The sequence below is a fragment of the Mustela erminea genome, chromosome 2 (genome assembly GCF_009829155.1).
Source record: "Mustela erminea isolate mMusErm1 chromosome 2, mMusErm1.Pri, whole genome shotgun sequence".
NCBI classification, from domain to species: domain Eukaryota; kingdom Metazoa; phylum Chordata; class Mammalia; order Carnivora; family Mustelidae; genus Mustela; species Mustela erminea.
In genome coordinates, this window is record NC_045615.1 from 28516484 (window position 1) to 28540103 (window position 23620).

The following is a 23620-nucleotide window of genomic DNA, read 5'->3' on the forward strand; positions in this document are numbered from 1 at the left end:
AAATTCTTTAATAATTCTGATGCTTTCTAACTACTTTTGTATACACACTAGTTCTAGACAAGTAGAAACAATTCTTAATTTTTATCTCTCTTGTGTGTAGTAATACAATACTTAACTTCAGAAAAGTTTAAGAAACTTTGTTTTGTTATAGAATTAAAAAAATAGAAATCTCTGTAAATATTTGAATTTGTAGCGGTGCCCGGGTGGCTCAATCCTAAAGTTTCTACCTTCCGCTCAGGTCATGATCTCGGGGTCCTTGGATTGAGCCCCACATTGAGCTCTCTGCTTGACAGAGAATCCTGCTTCTGCCTCTCAATCCCCCTATTTGTGTACCCCCCATCAAATAAATAAGTAAAATCTTTAAAAATTACTTGAATTTGTAATTTTGGGGAAAAATCAGCATATGGCTGTGGGTCTATTTTCCTGAAAAGCTGGGGAATATTCTTTTTTTTCCATTATTTTATTTTATTTTATTTCTTTTCAGTGTTCCAGCATTTGTTGTTTATGCACCACACCCAGTATTCTTTATTTTTTCCCTAAACTGAATGCTTCCTTCTTTCTTTTTATTCTTTAATCTTAGCGGAATATCAAGAATTCTAACTTTGCTTCCTGCTGAAAGATGGCCAGTAAGACAATCTGAGTCATAAAAGAGAGGAATTTTTAATAGCTTTTTCTTGCCTAAATACATGTTTTCTTTGTCTCCTGCTGAGACTTCTCATTGTTTCTTGTCTCACTTCAGCATATATTCAGGTTATATCTGTTTGATTTGATCAATATGAACTCAAAAAGAATGGAATTAAGACTTAAAGATGATAAAAAGGGGAAGTCAGTTTTTATTTTTAATAAGTCAGATTCTCTTAAATTAAGTCATACGTGAGGCTCTCACTATAAGTTTCTTTCTATTTGTTGTAGTAAATTATCATGACGTATGCAACTTAATTTTTTTTCCTGCTTACACAGAGATGATAATAGATAAAATCTTCCCAATCATCTCACATGCTGCCGAAAATATGTCCTTGTGGCTCTCTACTGCTTACAAGAACCTTGTCAACCTGGCATCTCAACCAGCAATTTAATCAGACAAATTTTTCCTATTAAGCAGGAGTCCTTCAAGCCAGCTTGTATGCTCATGCAGGACCTCTCCATTCACCCTGAACCACCTTCCCTCCTCTTCTCCAGATGTGTGAATGATGCTCACTCTCCAGAACCTTGGTACAAACCCATTGTATATGAAGCCTCTTACTTTAGCAAGCATTGAACTTTATTTACTCAGACTTTTAAAAAATTTTTTATTTTTTAAAAATTTCTTTGCAATGTCCCAGAATTCATTGCTTATGCACCACACCCAGTGCTCCATGCACTATGTGCCATCCATAATACCCACCACCAAGCTCACTCAATCTCCCACTCCCCTCCCCTCCAAAACCCTCAGTTTGTTTCTCAGACTCCACAGTCTCTCATGATTTGTCTCCCCCTCCAATTTCCCCCAACTCACTTCTCCTCTCCATCTCCTCATGTCTTCCATGTTATTTCTTACGCTCCACAAATAAGTGAAACCGTATGATAATTGACTTCCTCTGCTTGACTTATTTCACTCAGCATAATCTCTTCCAGTCCCATCCATATTGATACAAAAGTTGGGTATTCATCCTTTCTGATGGAGGCATAATACTCCATTGTATATATGGACCATATCTTCTTTATCCATTCGTCTGTTGAAGGACATCTTGATTCTTTCCACAGTTTGGTGACTGTGGCTATTGCTGCTATGAACATTGGGGTACATCTGGCCCTTCTTTTCACTACATCTGTATCTTTGGAGGTAAATACCCAGTAGTGCAATTGCAGGGTCATAGGGTAGCTCTATTTTCAAAATTTTGAGGAATCTCCACACTGTTTTCCAAAGTAGTTGTACCAACTTGCATTCCCAACAATAGTGTAAGAGGGTTCCCCTTTCTCCACAACCACTCCAACATTTGTTGTTTCCTGTCTTGTTAATTTTTGCCTTTCTAACTGGTATAAGGCAGCATCTCAATGTGGTGATGATAAACTTTTTTTCATGTGTCTGTTAGCCATTTGTATGTCTTTTTTGGAGATGTGTCTGTTCATGTCTTCTGCCCATTTTTTGACATGATTATCTGTTTTGTATGTGTTGAGTTTGAGAAGTTCTTTATGGATCTTGGATATCAGCCCTTGGTCTGTACTGTCATTTGCATATATCTTCTCCTATTCCATGGGTTGCCTCTTTATTTTATTGACTGTTTCTTTTGCTGTGCATGAGCTTTTGATCTTGACAAAATCCCAAAAGTTCATTTTCACTTTTGTTTCCTTTGCCTTTGGAGACATATCTTGAAAGAAGTTGCTGTGACTCATGTCAAAGAGATTACTGCCTATGTTCTTCTCTAGGATTCTGATGGATTCCTGCCTCATGTTGAGGTCTTTTATCCATTATATATTCACTCAGACTTTTAAAATAATTTGCTCTTTGCAGCATTTACTTTCAAAAAAATCTGACTTGATTTCCATGTATCATACATAAACCCTTGTTCTAAGACTATAAAGTTGAATAGGACATAGTTCTCATGATTGGGATACTAAAGCTACTGGGAGAGGTGGATGTGTAAACACATTCCACATTATATGCTAAGATAGAATAGAAATACATAGGACAGGCTTGGAGGAGGGCAATTCCTATGGAGCAGAAGGAGGCTTTGAAGAGTAGGTTCAGTGAGAGGTCTCATGAGAAACGATTACTTCCATACTAGCTTCCATACTAGCACTTTTGAATTTTGCTTGTGGAACAACACAGCAATTAATCAAGCAAATACAAGTAAATGTTGGACTAATTTTTTTTTTTTTACACATTCATTGTTTATCTAGGCCAAGAAAGAAACAGAAAGAATAAAAGATTAAAATGGAGTTTTTAAAATCTCATTGAATTAATTATTCATGATGGGATTAGTTATATAGAAATTTAAAATATATCTAATATATTCAGATTAAAATTGTAGGTTATATATAAATATATATATATATATATATAATGTATATATAGTATATAGTATAATAAACACTATCATTCTACAGGTAAGATTAGGAGTAGGGCCAAGAAACTTCCACACAGTTATCTTTAAAGATCATTTAAAGTGGTGTCATGATATGGATATGTCAAAAAACACAAAGCATGAATAAAAATGTAAAGACATTTACTTTATAAAGTTCTTTTTTTTTTAGTTTCCTTTAATCTTTTTTTTTTAATTTTTAATTTTTTATAAACATATATTTCTATCCCCAGGGGTACAGGTCTGTGAATCGCCAGGTTTACACACTTCACAGCACTCACCAAAGCACATACCCTCCCCAATGTCCATAACCCCACCCCCCTTCTCCCAACCCCCCTCCCCCCAGCAACCCTCAGTTTGTTTTGTGAGATTAAGAGTCACTTATGGTTTGTTTCCCTCCCAATCCCATCTTGTTTCATTTATTCTTCTCCTACCCCCTTAAGCCCCCATGTTGCATCACCACTTCCTCATATCAGGGAGATCATATGATAGTTGTCTTTCTCTGCTTGCCTTATTTCGCTAAGCATGATACGCTCTAGTTCCATCCATGTTGTCGCAAATGGCAAGATTTCATTTCTTTTAATGGCTGCATAGTATTCCATTGTGTATATATACCACTCTTCTTTATCCATTCATCTGTTGATGGACATCTAGGTTCTTTCCATAGTTTGGCAATTGTGGACATTGCTGCTATAAACATTTGGGTGCACGTGTCCCTTCGGATCACTACATTTGTATCTTTAGGGTAAATACCCAGTAGTGCAATTGTTGGGTCATAGGGCATTTCTATTTTCAACATTTTGAGGAACCTCCATGCTGTTTTCCAGAGTGGTACACCAGCTTGCATTCCCACCAACAGTGTAGGAGGGTTCCCCTTTCTCCGCATCCTCGCCAGCATCTGTCATTTCCTTACTTGTTGATTTTAGCCATTCTGACTGGTGTGAGGTGATATCTCATTGAGGTTTTGATTTGTATTTCCCTGATGCCGAGTGATATGGAGCACTTCTTCATGTGTCTATTGGCCATCTGGATGTCTTCTTTGCAAAAATGTCTGTTCATGTCCTCTGCCCATTTCTTGATTGGATTATTTGTTCTTTGGGTGTTGAGTTTGCTAAGCTCTTTATAGATTTTGGACACTACTCCTTTATCTGATATGTCGTTTGCAAATATCTTCTCCCATTCTGTCAGTTGTCTTTTGATTTTGTTAACTGTTTCCTTTGCTGTGCAAAAGCTTTTGATCTTGATGAAATCCCAATAGTTCATTTTTGCCCTTGCTTCCCTTGCCTTTGGCGATGTTCCTAGGAAGATGTTGCTGCGGCTGAGGTCAAAGAGGTTGCTGCCTGTGTTCTCCTCAAGGATTTTGATGGATTCCTTTCGCACATTGAGGTCCTTCATCCATTTTGAGTCTATTTTCGTGTGTGGTGTAAGGAAATGGTCCAATTTCATTTTTCTGCATGTGGCTGTCCAATTTTCCCAACACCATTTATTGAAGAAGCTGTCTTTTTTCCATTGGACACTCTTTCCTGCTTTGTCGACAATTAGTTGACCATAGAGTTGAGGGTCTATTTCTGGGCTCTCTATTCTGTTCCATTGATCTATGTGTCTGTTTTTGTGCCAGTGTCATGCTGTCTTGATGATGACAGCTTTGTAATAGAGCTTGAAGTCCGGAATTGTGATGCCACCAACTTTGGCTTTCTTTTTCAATATCCCTTTGGCTATTCGAGGTCTTTTCTGGTTCCATATAAATTTTAGAATTATTTGTTCCATTTCTTTGAAAAAGATGGATGGTATTTTGATAGGAATTGCTTTAAATGTGTAGATTGCTTTAGTAGCATAGACATTTTCACAATATTTATTCTTCCGATCCAGGAGCATGGAACATTTTTCCATTTCTTTGTGTCTTCCTCAATTTCTTTCATGAGTACTTTATAGTTTTCTGAGTATAGATTCTTAGCTTCTTTGGTTAGGTTTATTCCTAGGTATCTTATGGTTTGGGGTGCAATTGTAAATGGGATTGACTCCTTAATTTCTCTTTCTTCTGTCTTGCTGTTGATGTAGAGAAATGCAACTGATTTCTGTGCATTGATTTTATATCCTGACACTTTACTGAATTCCTGTATAAGTTCTAGCAGTTTTGGAGTGGAGTCTTTTGGGTTTTCCACATATAGTATCATATCATCTGCGAAGAGTGATAATTTGACTTCTTCTTTGCCGATTTGGATGCCTTTAATTTCCTTTTGTTGTCGGATTGCTGAGGCTAGGACTTCTAGTACTATGTTGAATAGCAGTGGTGATAATGGACATCCCTGCCGTGTTCCTGACCTTAGCGGAAAAGCTTTCAGTTTTTCTCCATTGAGAATGATATTTGCGGTGGGTTTTTCATAGATGGCTTTGATGATATTGATATGTGCCCTCTATCCCTACACTTTGAAGAGTTTTGATCAGGAAGGGATGCTGTAGCGGAAAAGCTTTCAGTTTTTCTCCATTGAGAATGATATTTGCGGTGGGTTTTTCATAGATGGCTTTGATGATATTGATATGTGCCCTCTATCCCTACACTTTGAAGAGTTTTGATCAGGAAGGGATGCTGTAGTTTGTCAAATGCTTTTTCAGCATCTATTGAGAGTATCATATCATTCTTGTTCTTTCTTTTATTGATGTGTTGTATCACATTGACTGATTTGCGGATGTTGAACCAAACTTGCAGCCCTGGAATAAATCCCTTGGTCGTGGTGAATAATCTTTTTAATGTACTGTTGAATCCTATTGGCTAGTATGGCTAGTATTTTGGTGAGAATTTTCGCATCTGTGTTCATCAAGGATATTGGTCTATAGCTCCCTTTTTTGATGGGATCCTTGTCTGGTTTGGGCATCAAGGTGATGCTGGTCTCATAAAATGAGTTTGAAAATTTTCCTTCCATTTCTATTTTTTGGAACAGTTTCAGGAGAATAGGAATTAGTTCTTCTTTAAATGTTTGGTAGAATTCCCCCAGGAAGCCGTCTGGCCCTGGGCTTTTGTTTGTTTGGAGATTTTTAATGACTGTTTCAATCTCTTACTGGTTATGGGTCTGTTCAGGCTTTCTATTTCTTCCTGGTTCAGTTGTGGTAGTTTATATGTTTCTAGGAATGCATCCATTTCTTCCAGATTGTCAAATTTATTGGCGTAGAGTTGCTCATAGTATGTTCTTATAATAGTTTGTATTTCTTTGGTGTTAGTTGTGATGTCTCCTCTTTCATTCATGATTTTATTTATTTGGGTCCTTTCTCTTTTCTTTTTGATAAGTCTGGCCAGGGGTTAATCAATTTTATTAATTCTTTCAAAGAACCAGCTCCTAGTTTCGTTGATTTGTTCTATTGTTTTTTTGGTTTTCTATTTCATTGATTTCATCTCTGATCTTTATGATTTCTCTTCTCCTGTTGGGCTTAGGGTTTCTTTCTTGTTCTTTCTCCAGCTCCTTTAGGTGTAGGGTTAGGTTGTGTACCTGAGACCTTTCTTGTTTCTTGAGAAAGGCTTGCACCGCTATATATTTTCCTCTCAGGACTGCCTTTGTTGTGTCCCACAGATTTTGAACCGTTGTATTTTCTTTATCATTTGTTTCCATGATTTTTTTAATTCTTCTTTAATTTCCCAGTTGACCCATTCATTCTTTAGAAGGATGCTGGTTAGTCTCCATGTATTTGGGTTCTTTCCAAACTTCCTTTTGTGGTTGAGTTCTAGCTTTAGAGCATTGTGGTCTGAAAATATGCAGGGAATGATCCCAATCTTTTGATACCGGTTGAGTCCTGATTTAGGACCGAGGATGTGATCTATTCTGGAGAATGTTCCATGTGCACTAGAGAAGAATGTGTATTCTGTTGCTGGGATGAAATATTCTGAATATATCTGTGATGTCCATCTGGTCCAGTGTGTTGTTTAAGGCCTTTATTTCCTTGCTGATCTTTTGCCTGGATGATCTGTCCATTTCAGTGAGGGGAGTGTTAAAGTCCCCTACTATTACTGTATTATTGTTGATGTGTTTCTTTGATTTTGTTATTAATTGGTTTATATAGTTGGCTGCTCCCACGTTGGGGGCATAGATATTTAAAATTGTTAGATCTTCTTGTTGGACAGACCCTTTGAGTATGATATAGTGTCCTTCCTCATCTCTTATTATAGTCTTTGGCTTAAAATCTAATTGATCTGATTTAAGGATTGCGATTCCTGCTTTCTTCTGATGTCCATTAGCATGGTAAATTCTTTTCCACCCCCTCACTTTAAATCTGGAGGTGTCTTCGGGCTTAAAATGAGTTTCTTGGAGGCAACATATAGATGGGTTTTGTTTTTTTTTATCCATTCTGATACTCTGTGTCTTTTGATTGGGGCATTTAGCCCGTTAACATTCAGGGTAACTATTGAGAGATATGAAGTTAGTGCCATTGTATTGCCTGTAAGGTGACTGTTACTGTATATGGTCTCTGTTCCTTTCTGATCTACCACTTGTAGGCTCTCTCTTTGCTTAGAGGACCCCTTTCAATATTTCCTGTAGAGCTGGTTTGGTGTTTGCAAATTCTTTCAGTTTTTGTTTGTCCTGGAAGCTTTTAATCTCTCCTTCTATTTTCAATGATAGCCTAGCTGGATATAGTATTCTTGGCTGCATGTTTTTCTCGTTTAGTGCTCTGAAAATATCATGCCAGCTCTTTCTGGCCTGCCAAGTCTCTGTGGATAAGTCAGCTGCCAATCTAATATTTTTACCATTGTATGTTACAGACTTCTTTTCCCGGGCTGCTTTCAGGATTTTCTCTTTGTCACTAAGACTTGTAAATTTTACTATTAGGTGACAGGATGTGGGCCTATTCTTATTGATTTTGAGGGGCATTCTCTGAACCTCCTGAATTTTGATGCTTGTTCCCTTTGCCATATTGGTGAAATTCTCCCCCATAATTCTCTCCAGTATACCTTCTGCTCCCCTCTCTCTTTCTTCTTCTTCTGGAATCCCAATTATTCTAATGTTGTTTCATCTTATGGTGTCACTATTCTCTCGAATCTCTCTGGTCCAGTAGCTGTTTGTCCCTCTTTTGCTCAGCTTCTTTATTCTCTGTCATTTGGTCTTCTATATCGCTAATTCTTTCTTCTGCCTCATTTATCCTAGCAGTGAGAGCCTCCATTTTTGATTGCATCTCATTAATAGCTTTTTTGATTTCAACTTGGTTAGATTTTAGTTCCTTTATTTCTCCAGAAAGGGCTTTTATATCTCCTGAGAGGGTTTTTCTAATATCTTCCATGCCTTTTTCGAGCCCGGCTAGAACCTTGAGAATTGTCATTCTGAACTCTAGATCTGACATATTACCAATGTCTGTATTGATTAGGTCCCTAACCTTTGGTACTGCCTGTTGTTCTTTTTTCTGTGGTGAATTTTTCTGCCTTGTCATTTTGTCCACCTAAGAGTATATGAAGGAGCAAGTAAAATACTAAAAGGGTGGCAACAACCCCAGGAAAATATGCTTTAACCAAATCAGAAGAGATCCCAAAACATGAGGGGGTGAAAGGGGATAAAAAGAGGTTCAAAAAGAAAGAAAGAAAAAAAAAAAAGAAAAGAATTAAAAAAAGAAAACGAATAAAGTATAAAAATATATATATATATATTAGATAAACTAGTTAAAAAACGTTAAAAAAGAAAAGGGTAAAAGTTAAAAAAAAATTTAGCAGAAGAAGAGAAAAAAATGAAAAAGAAAAATATTAAATTAACTGCAAGACTAAAAAATCACAGAAAGAAAGCCATGAGTTCCGTGCTTGGCTTTCTCCTCCTCTGGAATTCTGCTGCTCTCCTTGGTATTGAAACCGCACTCCTTGGTAGGTGAACTTGGTCTTGGCTGGATTTCTTGTTGATCTTCTGGGGGACTGGCCTGGTGTAGTGATTCTCAAGTGTCTTTGCCCCAGGTGGAACTGCACCGCCCTTACCCGGGGCCGGGGTGAGTAATCCGCTCGGGTTTGCTTTCAGGAGCTTTTGTTCCCTGAGCGCTTTCCATAGAGTTCCGGAGGACGGGAATACAAATGGCGGCCTCCTGGTCTCCGGCCCTGAGGAGTCTAGAGCCCAGGCCCCCACTCCTCAGTGCGCCCTCTGAGAACAGTACCCAGTAACTCCCATCTGCCTGACCTCCGGCCGCGCTCCGAGCTCACTGAGCCTGCGACCGGTTCAAGGTAACCCCGAGCTGTGAGCTTATTGTCAGCTCTGTTTCTGTAGCCGGTTTTCCCATTCCAATACCCGCAAGCTCTGCGACACTCAGACACCCCCGATCCTTCTGTGACCCTGCGGGACCTGAGGCCACGCTGACCCCGCGTGGGCTTCGCCCCGGTTTAGCCTCTGGAGCAATGTCCCTCAGCGGAACAGACTTTTAAAAGTCTTGATTTTGTGCTCTGTTGCTCCGCCGCTTTTCGGGAGCCGGCCCCTCCTCCTGGGGTCTATCTTCCCTTCGCTTTGGATTCACTTCTCCGCCGGTCCTACCTTTCAGAAAGTGGTTGTTTTTTTAAAGTTCTTCTAATAAATAATGCAGGTCATTTCATTTGTTTCCTTGTTTATATATTGTTATCCTTTGTGACATTCTCTATTTTATGACCAAAATAATCATCTTCATAGATTTCCTGCTTATTGTTGTATGTGTCTTCATTTTTCCATCTTCTGTTGTTCACTGGCCTGTTTTGGTTGCAGCTTTTCAAGTCTTGTTTTCACATTGATAGCTGATCTCCAATCTTGTTTCATCTTCTTTGAAGACAAAGAACTGTACTATCATCTTACTGCCATGCTTGGTATTAAGGGGAGTTATCTGATGGAGGTCTAGCCAATGAAATGTGAGCAAAAGGGATAGACATCACAGTGAGACTCATAAACATTCCCATGAACAATCCTCCAGTGTCTTTCTGCTTCTGTAGATTGAGGACAGGCATGATGAAATTAGAAGGAAAGTGGAAAGAGGGATTAGCCACTAGATGGAAAGAGACTGATTCTCTGAATCACTTCTTGGAGGACAGCTACAATCTGATCAGTAGCACCTGTTCTGGTCTCCATGGGAGTTTGAGAAATGACATTACTTTATGCTTTTGGCTATGTATTACCAGAAAGAGATGAGCTCAGTAAATAATTGGCTGGTTTGCAAGCAGAAGTAAAAGAGAATAGAGAGAAAGACACCAGATATTTGGTGTCTCTAACAGTTCAGAAATCACCGATCCCAAGCAATGTGAGCTGGGACTTAAAGAAGATTTGAAAGGCAAACACCTTTTAAGACTCACCCTGCAGTAAGTATCGGATTATCTTTATTATCTGAGAGGACTTTCAAGGAACTGAAAAACAAGAGGTATGGTCAGGGAGAGTGAAAGGATGCAAAGAAATATGTCTAGAAGAGAAGTTTGAGTATGGCTAAGTGGTATACATTATTCCCTGGAAGCGGTTACATTAGAATTCTTTGAGTTTCTTAGAGATTGATATTTTCAAAGACATCATGAATCCAGACTGAATGAAAGTGGGCTACTCAATCTGCAAACCGACTGCTAGATCTCTAAATTTTCCAAAATAGAGCTGTAAAAGAGAATCAACCTTCAGAGAGGATATAGTTCACCATACCACTTCAGATAAAGTGGAAGAGGAGAAAGGATGAGGAAGAACCTCTCAGAGTTTGTCAATAATGGCCATAGAAATGTTTAGGTTAAAAAAAATCCAGCAACTCATAGAAACAATTGATACTGGAATGGCTCAGAGAAAAGAACATTCAATGTTATACCCCATGTTTTCCACCTGGTGATTTGGATTCTCCACCTAAACGTGTGGAGTCCTGGATTCCCCAGGTCCTCAAGCAGCTTTCTCAGCCTAGCCTTCTTCTTCTTGATCTTTCTCTTTCTAGGTATCACTCTTCCACCATTGTTCCCTAAAAGAGCTATCATTTATTCTTTTTTTCTTTAAAGTCAATGAAGTCTTTTCTAAATAAAATTCTATCTACTCATGGTTCTTAGTGAAATTTTGTGGTAACTACCAACTACTTGATTTATGTTCTTGACATAAAGAGAAAAGTTTGGGGATTTATTTATTTATTTATTTAGGTTTTGTTTACTTATTTGTCAGAAAGAAAGAAAGAACCCATAAGCAGGGGGAGCAGCAGGCAGAGGGAGAAGCATGTTCCCTGCTGAGCAAGGAGCCTGATACTGAACTCCATCCCAGGATCCTGGGACCATGACCTGAGCTGAAGGCAATGCTTAACCAACTGAGCCACCCAGGTGCCCCAGGTTTGGGGGATTTACAAATGCTTCTTTCATTACACACACACACACACACACACACACAAAACATAAAACCAAACCAAAATACTGGTTCTTCAGACATTTTTCCCAGCTATAAACTTCTCAAAGTCCACAAGAGGTTGCTTCATGGCTTTGCTAAATTGGATGACAGTCATATTTAAGAATATGCATAAAACAAAGGTTAACTATATCTAAACATATTATTAGAATGCTAATATGTGGGATGTTTTCAAGAAATACTAACTGAATAGAAATAATCACATACCATGTTTTCAGTGCAGAAAAATAAAACAAGTCACAATTTTAATTTTAATTTAAAGTAGTGCTCTTTTGTGGTAAGGTATGGCACAGCAGAAATTTTAGAGGCAGTGCTGAGGATCATATGCTGGCACTTGGGAGTCTATAGGTCAGTTCAAATTCTGGATTTCTACTTATTAGTTCTTTAGACAGAAAGCTAGAACCTAATAGTTTTGATTTTCTGTGTTTTTTTTTTTTAAGATTTTCTATATTTATTTGAAAGAGAGATAGAGCACAAGCAGGGGGAGGGGCAGGCAGAGGGAAAAGCAGGCTTCCTGCTGAGCAGGAAGCTCCATGTGGGGATCAATCCCTGGGATCATGATGTGAGCTGAAGGCAGACGCTTAACCAACTTAGTCACACAGAACCCCGAATCTCTGTTTTTTTTTTTTTTTTTCTAAAATGCTTCTAAGAATGTTTATATTACAGCATTTTGTAGTTCTCTCCTCCCATAGTACTAGACCGTACTAAGATCTCAGGAGCTAGTATGCACCCTACCTTTTTAGTAGTTTTAAAAAATAGAATTCTAATTTCTAATCTTTTAAAATAATTTAATCTTTTAACATCCTTATAATATATAATTATTTATGTATATTTCTGTAATCATCATCATCTTATATATAGTAGATTTTTTTAGAATAGAACTGGTGTATTATTCATATTCATTTGTTTCTGTATCCAAGGCAAGTTTCTATTACAGCGCTCTGTGTTTAGCTCTTATTCGGTAAATATTATTATATAGAATTTACTGTTAAACTGAAGTTTTCTGTCCTAGTTTTTGAAAATGAAACATATGTTTTCTTAGTAATGCAAAAAGACGTGAATTTTTGAATTTCGTACCTGGACCAGATTCATGAGTGTATCTCTGAAGTGTCCTGAGGTTTCTGAGTAAATGTCTTCTTGAAGGTTGCTGCTGTATTCTAGGAAAACAAAACAAAATGAAATAAAAAAAACTTCCATGTTAAAGGTGAGATTTACTAAAGAACCACATATCAACATACTTTGGATAAGTTAATATTATTTCCCCAGTTGTGAGTGGGAAGCACAGGAAATACAAGCTATTGACATTCCTTTGTCACTTATTGCCTTCTACTCAGATGAAGTCAATCTCCTAAAGATTCCACCAAAGTCATGTGGACACCTAACAGTAACATAGGAAAAGTCTTCTTTCTTAAAAAGCTATTATCTTTATTCCAAAATTGAAAAACAACACAGGGAGTCATTTCAAGTTTTCTAATTCTCAAAATTTGAAATTCTGCATTCTATTTCCATAGACTGCTACTCATCCCAGCACTTTTCCCAAGTGCTTTGTGTCCTTTTAATATTTTATATGAAGGTTCTTACTTCATTCCCTTTGGGAAATTCCCATTGTTCTTGTTCAAATGCAACAGGGCTAACTGTCTAGAATAGTTTCTTGACATTCAGTGAGAGGTAATACACACTCAAAGCCATGTAAGGCTTTAAACTTTTTTGAAAATGAAGATAGTTAACTTTTCTACTTTTAAAATATGTAAAAATCACAGTGACTATGAGATTTAAAGTGAAGTAGTTACCCATATTTGTAGAATTTGCTGAGCGGTTATTGTCCATTGCTCTGTTTTTTCTATATACCTGGTCTCTCCTGGGTCAGAAATAAAATGCTCCTGAAGCTCGGTGCTACGAACTTGCCTGCATTAATATAAACACTCACCTCATAGAAACTTGCAATTACTTTCCTGGAAATTTTGCTTAACTTGATTGTCTAGAGAATCATTTCAGTTTTGATAACCTAATCATCAATTTAACTTACTGAGTTAATTGGTCTTGAGTGAGTGATATTTCAAACATAAAAGTGTCTTAGAAAAAAATTTAAAAACACATAAACTGAAATATTTTGTGTGTTATTTGAAAAAAAAAAGTTTATATGTGTGTAAAATATAGCTCCTTACGCAAACAGTAGGCTTCTCGCATTTGGAAAATTTCTCCATTTGTTCTTGAAGCTAAAATATCAATGAGACAATTTTCTTCAGTGCCTGCTCCCTGTAATACAGAGAAATGGAGAAATATAAAGACAGTTGTACTGGGAATAATAGTGCATCTTACATATAATAAGGATTTACAACATTTCTGGTATTCTGAGAGGCAACAGAAGAGAAAGAAAATGTGTTTGGGATAAAGATAGGCCCAGTTTAGTTCTGGCTCTGCTATTTATTAGTCACTTGAACCTCGGAAGATACTATTTTCTTTCTTTCTTTTTTTTTTTTTTTTTTTTTAAGATTTTATTTATTTACTTGACAGACAGAGATCACAGGTAGGCAGAGAGAGGGGGGAAGCAGGATCCCTGCTCAGCAGAGGTGGAACTCTACCCAGGACCCTGAGATTATGACCTGAGCCGAAGGCAGAGGCTTAACCCACTGAGCCACCCAGGTGCCCTGATACTATTTTCTAAAACTCTGTTCCTTCATTTAGAATAAAACAATATGGACATTTCTAAATAAAATGGTAAAAGATATTTGAACAAGGCTCATGATGCTCATCTTTTTTTTTTTTTTTTCCTGCTAGAATATCAGTCTTTGGAAAGCTGGAATTAGAATCAGGGTCTCCAAGTTTTCTGAAGATATTTCAGGGCCCGCTCCCTGCCTCTCCCTAAATGTGAATTTTTTTATATTAACATATAATGTATTATTTGCCCCAGGGGTACAGGTCTGTGAATTATCAGTCTTACAGATTTCATAGCACTCACTATAGCACATACCCTCCCCACTGTCCATAACCCAGACACCCTGTCCCTACCCCCCCATGCCCCAGCAACCCTCAGTTTGTTTCACGAGATTAAGAGTCTCTTATGTTTTGTCTCCCTCCTGACCCCATCTTGTTCCATTTTTTCTCTCCCTACCCCCCATGAACGCCCACCCTGCTACTTAAATTCCTTGTATCAGAGAGATCATATATTAATTGTCTCTCTCTTATTGACTCATTTCGCTTAGCATAATACCCTCTAGCTCCATCAATGTCATTGCAAATGGAAAGAGTCCATTTTTGATGGCTGCATAGTATTCCTGTGTGTGTGTGTGTGTGTGTGTGTGTTCTTTATGCATTCTTCTGTTAATGGACATCTAGGCTCTTTCCATAGTTTGGCTATTGTGGACATTGCTGCTATAAACATTGGGGTGCATGTGCCCCTTTGGATCACTACATTTGCATTTTTAGAGTAAATACCCGGTAGTGTGATTGCCGGGTGTAGGGAAGCTCTATATTCATCTTTTTGAGGAGCCTCCATACTGTTTTCCAGAGTGGCTGCCCCAGCTTGCATTCTCACCAACAGTGTAGGAGAGTTCTCCTTTCTTCACATTCTCACCAACATTTGTCCTTTCCTGACTTGTTAATTTTAGCTGTTCTGACTAGTGTGAAGTGGTATCTCACTATGATTTTGATTTGCATTTCCCTGATGCTGAGTGATGTTGAGCACTTTTTCATGTGTTTGTTGGTCATCTGGATGTCTTTTTTGCAGAAATGTCTGTTCATGTCTTCTGCACATTTTGTGATTGGATTATTTGTTCTGTGGGTGTTGAGTTTGATATGGTCTTTATAGATTTTGGATACTAGCCCTTTATCTGACGTGTCATTTGCAAATATCTTCTCCCATTCTGTCAGTTGTCTTTTGGTTCTGTTGACTGTTCCTCTGCTGTGCGAAAGTTTTTTGTCTTGATGAAATCCCAATAGTTCATTTTTGCCCTTGCTTTCCTTGTCCTTGGTGATGTTTCTAGGAAGAAGTTGCTGAGGCTGAGGTCAAAGAGGTTGCTACCTGTGTTCTCCTCAAGAAATTTGATGGATTCCTGTTTCATAAGGAGTTCTTTCATCCATTTTGAGTCTCTTTTTGTGTGGTGTAAGGAAATGGTCCAGTTTCATTCTTCGGTGTGTGGCTGTCCAATGTTCCCAACACCATTTGTTGAAGAGACTGTCTTTTTTACATTGGACATTCTTTCCTGCATCATCAAAGATTAGTTGACCATAGAACTGAGGGTCCATTTCTGGGTTCTCTATTCTGTTCCATTGATCTATGTGTCTGTTTTTGTGCCATATACTGTTTTGATGATTGCAGCTTTGTAATAGAGGTTGAGGTGGAATTGTGACGCTGCCAACTTTTGTTTTCTTTTTCAATATTCCTCCAGCTATTTGGGGTCTTTTCTGGTTCCATATAAATTTTAGGATTACTTGTTCCATTTCTTTGAATAAAAATGATGGTATTTTGATAAAGATTGCATTAAATGTGTAGATTGTTTTAGGTAGCATAAACATTTTCACAATATTTGTTCTTCCAATCCAGGAGCATTTTTCCATTTCTTTGTGTCTTCCTCAATTTCTTTCATGAGTACTTTAGTTTTCTGAGTACAGATTCTTTGCCTCTTTGGTTAGGTTTATTCCTAGGTATCTTATGGTTTTGGGAGCAATTGTAAATGGTATTGACTCCTTAATTTCTCTTTCTTCTGTCTTGCTGTTGGTGTATTGAAATGAAACTGATTTTTGTGCACGGATTTTATATCCTGACACGTCACTGAATTTCTGTATGAGTTCTAGCAGTTTTTGCATGGAGTCTTTTGGGTTTTCCACATAAAGTATCATATCATCTGCAAAGAGTGAGAGTTTGACTTCTTCCTTGCTGATTTGGATGCCTTTTATTTATTTTGTTGTCTGATTGCTGAGGCTAGGACTTCTAGTACTATGTTGAATAGCAGTGGTCATAGTGGCTAGCCCTGCCATGTTCCTGACCTTAGGGGAAAAGCTCTCAGTTTTTCCACTGAGAATGATATTCATTGTGGGTTTTTCATAGATGGCTTTGATGATATTGAGGTATGTGCCCTCTATCCCTACACTTTGAAGAGTTTTGATCAAGAAAGGATGCTATACTTTGTAAAATGCTTTTTCTGCATCTATTGAGAGTATCATATTGTTCTTGTTTTTCTTTTATTAATGTATTGCATCACATTGATCAATTTGCAGATGTTGAACCAACCTTGCAGCCCAGGAATAAATCCCACTAGGTCGTGGTGAATAATCCTTTTAATGTACTGTTGGAGGTTATTGGCTAGTATTTTGGTGAGAATTTTTGCATCCATGTTCAACAGGGATATTGGTCTGTAATTCTCCTTTTTTTAAATTTTTAATTTTTTATAAACATATATTTTTATCCCCAAAGGTACAGGTAATTCTCCTTTTTGATGGGGTTCTTTGGTTTTAGGATCAAGGTAATGCTGGCCTCATAAAATGAGTTTGGAAGTTTACCTTCCATTTCTATTTTTTGGAACAGTTTCAGGAGAATAGGAATTAATTCTTCTTTAAATGTTTGGTAGAATTCCCCTGGGAAGCCATCTGGCCCTGGGCTCATGTTTGTTGGGAGATTTTTGATGACTGGTTCAATTTCCTTACTGGTTATGGGTCTGTTCAGGTTTTCTATTTCTTTCTGGTTCAGTTTTAGTAGTTTATACCTCTCACGGAATGGATCCTTCTTCCAGATTGTCAAATTTGCTGGTGTATAGTTGCTCATTATATGTTCTTATAATTGTTTGTTTTTCTTTGTTGTTGCTTGTGATTTCTTCTCTTTCACTCATGACTTTATTAATTTGGGTCCTTTCTTTTTTCTTTTTTATAAGCCTGGCCAAAGGTTTGTCAATCTTTCAAAGGACCAGCTCCTAGTTTTGTTGATTTGTTTTACTGTTCTTTTGGTTTCTCTTTCATTGATTTCTGCTCTGATCTTTATTATTTCTCTTCTCCTGCTGGCTATAGGCTTTGTTTGCTGTTCTTTCTCCAGCTCCTTTAGGTGTAAGGTTAGGTTGTGTACTTGAGACCTTTCTTGTTTCTTGAGAAAGGACTGTATTCCAATGTACATTCCTCTCAGGACCACATTTGCTGTGTCCCAAAGACTTTTGAACACTTGTTTTTTCATGTTCATTTGTTTCCATGAATTTTTCAATTCTTCTTTAATGTCCTGGTTGACCCAATCATTATTTAGTAGGATGCTTTTCAGCTTCCATGTATTTGAGTTCTTTCCAACTTTCTTCTTGTGATTGAGTTCTAGCTTCAGAGCATTGTGGTCTGAAAATATGCAGGGAATGATCCCAATCTTTTGGTACTGGATGAGACCTGATTTGTGACCCAAGATGTGATCTATTCTTAAGAATGTTCCATGTGCAATAGAAAAGAATGTATATTCGGTTATTTTTGGGGATAGAATGTTCTAAATATATCTCTAATGTCTATCTGGTCCACTGTGTCATTTAAAACCTTTATTTCCTTGTTGATCTTTTGTTTAGAAGATCTGTCCATTTTGGTGAGGGGAGTGTTCATAATAAATAATAATATATATAATAAATAATAAAGTTATTATTGTATTATTGTTGATGTATTCCTTTGTTTTTATTATGAATTGGTTTATGTAATTGACACTTCTCTCTCGAATTCTCCCCTAATGATCCAGTAGTTATTTATCTCTCTTTTTCTCAGCTTCTTTATTCTCCATCATTTGGTCTTCTATATCATTAATTCTCTCTTATGGCTCATTTATCCTAGCAGTTAGAGCCTCCATTTTTGATTACACCTCAGTAATAGCCTTTTTGATTTTGACTAGTTAGGTTTTAGTTCTTTTACTTCTCCAGAAAAGGATTCTCTAGTATCTTCTATGCTTTTTTCAAGTCCAGCTAGTACCTTGATAATTGTCATTCTGAACTCTAGTTCTGACATGTTACTAATGTCTGTATTGATTAGGTCCCTAACCATCAGTATTGCCTTTTTTTTTTTTTTGTGGTGAGTTTCTCCACCTTGTCATTTTATTTAGATAAGAATAGATGAATGAAAGAACAAAACTCTAAAAGGGTAGCATTGACCCCAGAAAAATATACACTAACCAACTTGGAAGAGACCAAAAGCTGGGGGGAGAGAAAGGGGAGAAAAAAAATATATTAGATTGGTGAATAAAACAGAGCCACACACTTGATTTTGGTTGTATTTTGGTCTGTTAGAAGAAACTACCTCCCAAAATTTTAAAGAAAGACAAACTTATATATATACAAAAATAAGGGTAAACATGATGGGAAGGAATACAACTGTAAAGATGAAAATTAAAAAAGGTTCTAAAAAAGGAGTTGATAAGAAGTTTATTGAAAAAAGAAAATTAAAAAAAAAAAAGAATGTGATCAGACTGGAGACTAGAACAAAGTCATGCACTATATTTTCATCTATTAGAAGAAATTTGATCCCAAAACTGTAAAGAAAAAAAAACCTATATGTATACAAAAAATAAAATGCAATAAAATACAAAAAAATAAAATACAATGAAGGGATAAAATATGACTATAACAATGAGAATTTTATAATATTTTTATAAAAAAGTATTGATAAGATAAAATAGTTTAAAAGCATTAAAATAGGAAAGAGGAAAAAATTTAAAAAATAGAATAAGAAAACAATAAAATTAAAAAAAATTAACTTTGAAAGACTAAAGGATCGTGGGAAAAAAGTCATGAATTCTATGTGTTACTTTCCCCTAGTTCTGGAGTTCTACAGTTATCATTGATTAGTGAACTTGGTCTTGGATGGATGCTTTTGTTGATCTTCTCGGAAGGGTCCAGTTGCAGTGATTCTCAAATGTCTTTGCTTGAGGCGGAATTGCACCGACCTTTCTAGGGGTCAGGCTAAGTAATCTGCTCTGTTTTGCTCTTGGTAGCTTTTGTTCCCTCAACACTTTCTGTATGGGAATGAAGACGGCGGCTTCCCAATCTCTGGTCCCATAGGAGTCAAGAGCTCAGGGCGCCACTCCTCAGTACACCCGCAGAGAAAAACAGTCAATCCCTCCTGTCTCCCTCATCTCCAGCTACACTCTGAGTCCACCCAGCTTGTGACTGTTTCTATCTCTGGTACACGGCCCACTTTGGAGTCTCCAAACCCAGCAGATTCCTGCAATGCACTCCCACACCACTCCTCTCAGAGGAGGGATGTGAGTCTCCCTGGATCTGCTGCTTATTGTGTCCCTGCCCAAAAAGCAGTGGCCTGATTGTGCCTTGGATCATGGTTTAGGGTAACAAGGAGCTGAGAACCTACAGTTCAGCTCTCTCTCTGTAGCCGGCTTCTCCATTCCCATACATGGGAGCTCTGCCATACTCTGATCTTTTTGTGACCCTGCAGATCCTGAGAACACGCTGTCTCCATGAGGTCTCCACCTCCCTCTTAGCCTCTGGAGCAACGTCTCTCAGTGGAGCGGACTTCTACTGTGCTCTCCCTTGCCGGATATCTTCCCAAATGTTGCCTCAGATTCACTTCACATTTCCTACCTTCCAGAAAGTGGTCAATTTTCTGTTCCTAGAATTGCTTCTCTTCTTATCTCTTCTGTTGAGTTTGTAGGTGTTCAGAATCATTTGATATCTATCTAGCTGAATTCCTGGGACCTGATGATATTTAGGCCTCCTTCTCCTCTACTATCTTGCTCCTCCTCTAAATGTGGATTTTTGTACCATTTGTCTAAGCATTGGATTGGGTACTTTCTATAGTCTCTTATATCTATTATGCATCCATTATTTTGCTTTAGTAATTAAAAAGACAACACATCTTCCAGAAAGTTTCATAAATCCTTACCATTCCATGTAATACTGATAAAATACAACAGTTTATCTAAACTGTAACCTAAGACTTCCTTCTTATAGTTTGTAGTCACATTATTTTGCAAGAGGTAGGCATTGCCATATACAACTTAGAAAGAAGCAATTGGTTGAAATGTATATGAATTATATACAATGACTATTCTCATCTGCAAACATGATGGCTAAAATCCAGGTTCCCTTAATTTGTTCCCCTTTCCTCTTTTCTGTCACACATTGTTCACAGATTGAGTAATCTGGTCATTGGCAGGCATTGTATTGGAATGATTGCACCAGTTCTGCAGGTGCTTAATATCGGCATTTGCAAAGATGTAAAAATCTTTTGTACCCCATCCCTAGCCAACAAAGTCTCTAACAAATCTGTAGTCAATTTATTTCATGGAAATGACTTTTCTGTAAGGAAAAATTAAATTCTTTAGAAGTAAAATTTTTATACATTTGAGCAATAGTTTTTGTAAAGGAGTAACTTAAGGTCACAATAATAAGCAAAGATATCATCTATATTTTGTCTCTGACTCAGTATACTATTTTTACTTAGTGAGTACAGTTTTTACAAATAATTTAAAGAGGTTCACATGATTTAGAACATTTTTGCTTACTATATGAGTATATACCAGGGAGAGATGAATATGAATAGCCCTGGAAACTTATTCAGGTTTTTCTTTTGGTAGTTTGGCATTGAGCTGGGTCAGTGGATTTGAGTTTGTACAGCGACAGAACAGGCTGATCCCAGCTACTAGGGTGCAGAGGTCCGTCTTCCTAACATGGTCACTTCTCCTGAGTGCAGCATTTTCATTGTTTAATTTTTGCTCAGATATTCCCTCCATTACCCCTGATCACACAGTAACATCACAGGACAGTTCCCTTTCTACTGAAATACTGCCTTGTACTTATTACAGGTATATTTTTGTGTTAGACCACTACCTTCATGGCATGCCAGAGTTCATGAGCATCATAGGATGGTGGTGGGTACATGAGGCCAACCATGACGTCTTTGAAGTGATCTGAAAGCTTCTCCTTCAGGTCACCAATTAGGTCCTATGAATGGAAAAGTAAATACTTTTATTACATTAGTTACCAATTTTACAGGAGAAATGGGATAGTTATAGAAAGTTTTTTACTAGGATGTTCTTTTCTATGTCATTTCATGTAGTAAAAAGCCAGGTTTTGATGCACATATATGCACATACATGGATTATAGGAATGATGGACTTGAAAATGATAAATGTAATCACATCTCTGCATGAGAGGTCATCTACATGGACATTCTAGTCATGTAAAAATAAAATGATCTTGGGCGCCTGGGTGGCTCAGTTGGTTGGGCGACTGCTTTCGGCTCAGGTCATGATCCTGGAGTTGCAGGATTGAGTCCCGCATCGGGCTCCCAGCTCCATGGGGAGTCTGCTTCTCTCTCTGACCTTCTCCTCGCTCATGCTCTCTCTCACTGTCTCTCTCTCAAATAAATAAATTAAAAAAAAATAAAATATTAAAATAAAAAATAAAATATTTTATAAAAAAAAAATGATCTTCTTTTCCTAATCCCTACACTTCTACAACTTCTCTGTTGATCCATTATGAAAATAAGTAAAAATTGTAACCTAAAAACATTGTTGTTGGGAATTCTTAGTTTTCTTGTGTGGAATTAATGAAATATTAAACCTTAAATAAAATATGCATTTTATTTTATCATTGCAGCAGGGTCTTTTAGCAGGAGTTTCTGGTTATCCTATTGCCAAAAGCTTGTATAAATGAGTTGAGTAATCTAAGAACTTTCATCCAATAGCCACATTAATATGTATATTTTATAAATATTAAAAATTAAACAGTTAAGGAAAAGAAGAAGCATGCTAAATGTTTGTTCTTGGAATACATATTACAGATGATCATTTTAATTTTGACTTTTATTTTACTAGTGTAGAATGGATATTTTAAAAACATACATGTTAGGGGTGCCTGGGTGGTTCAGTAGTTAAGCATCTGCCTTTGGCTCAAGTCATAATCCAGGTATCCTGGGATGGAGCCTGGGATGGAGCTCCAAGTCAGGCTCCTTGCTCAGTGGGAGATCTACTTCTCTCTCTCCCTCCACTCTTCTTCTCCTTCTGCCCCTCTCCCTGCTCGTGCTCTCTCTATCTCAAATAAATAAATAAAATCTTAAATATATATATATATATATATATATATATATATATATATATATATATAAGATGTATTTTTTTTAAGGTTACAAAGGCATCTAAAAGATGTTTAAAACTGAACATTTTTTGCTAAAACATATAGTATATTAAATTTTACTTTAAAAAATACAATATTTTAGTTCTGAGGTGATTCAATGATAGAATTCAAGTGAAAGATGCCAATGAGGCACAAGTTTTATTAGGACAAAAATGAAATAGTCATAATTTTTATTTTATTTAGTATAATCTGACAATACCATTCCTATATTGTGGATTTTCTTTTTAGCAAATAAAAGCACTTATCTAATAAGGTGGTAACTGGTAATACAGAGAATCTGTTGAATTTTTGCTAAGGTCAGTGTACTCATTAAATGAGCAATTAATAATGTCTAGAGTTGTGTGTGCTTGGAGTATATACAAGAAGCATAAGATACTCTCTTCCACAGAATTTACATTGTATTTAATTCTAATTTTTGTACCATTTGTCTAAGCATTGGATTGGGTACTTTCTACAGTCTCTTATATCTAATAAGATATAAGAAATAATATTTCTAATTTCTTTACCAGATGGTTGTTAAGGTAATATGAGCCAGGCACTCTTCTAGGTACTCAGGTTGATATCAATGAATAAAACATATATATGTGTTTTTAAAAACACATATATATGTTTTTATGTTATATATACACATATAAATATATTAGCTTGTGAAACATATTCTCATGCAGGAGTCCAAAAATTTTTTTTGAGTGAAAGATCGCAGTTTTTCAATACTGTTTGATTTAATACTGTTTCCAACACATAGTGGAAGGTGCTGGAGAAAAGCAACAGAATCTCTGGGTTGTGTTTTGTTTTATTTTTTTAAGGTTTTAATTTATTTATTTGACAGAGAGAGAGAGATCACAAGTAGGCAGAGAGAGAGGCAGAGAGAGAGAGGAAGGGAAGCAGGCTCCCTGCCTAGCAGAGAGCCCGATGCGGGGCTCGATCCCAGGACCCTGGGATCATGACCTGAGCCAAAGGCAGAAGCTTTAACCCACTGAGCCCCCCAGGTGCCCCAAGAGTCTCTGTTTTTAAGGACATTCACATTTCACAAACTCAGAGATAACAAGTAAAAAGTGAGCTGAAACACTTTCTAGGGCTTTCAATATAATTTTTCACAGCATAAGATCCAAAAGCAGTAGTTCAAAACAGAAGAATT

The 23620-nt window shown here is 37.0% G+C and overlaps 1 protein-coding gene across 1 annotated transcript in view; it reads right to left on the reverse strand.

Annotated features, from left to right (window-relative positions):
• Positions 1-23620, reverse strand: part of ANXA10 (annexin A10) — a 117442-nt gene that overhangs the window by 19038 nt on the left and 74784 nt on the right. The window contains exons 4-6 of the mRNA XM_032332595.1: positions 21175-21288; positions 13552-13642; positions 12464-12543 (exon numbers count right to left, since the gene is read on the reverse strand). Of these exons, the coding sequence (XP_032188486.1) occupies positions 12464-12543; positions 13552-13642; positions 21175-21288 (285 nt within the window). The remainder of the gene's footprint in view (positions 1-12463; positions 12544-13551; positions 13643-21174; positions 21289-23620) is intronic.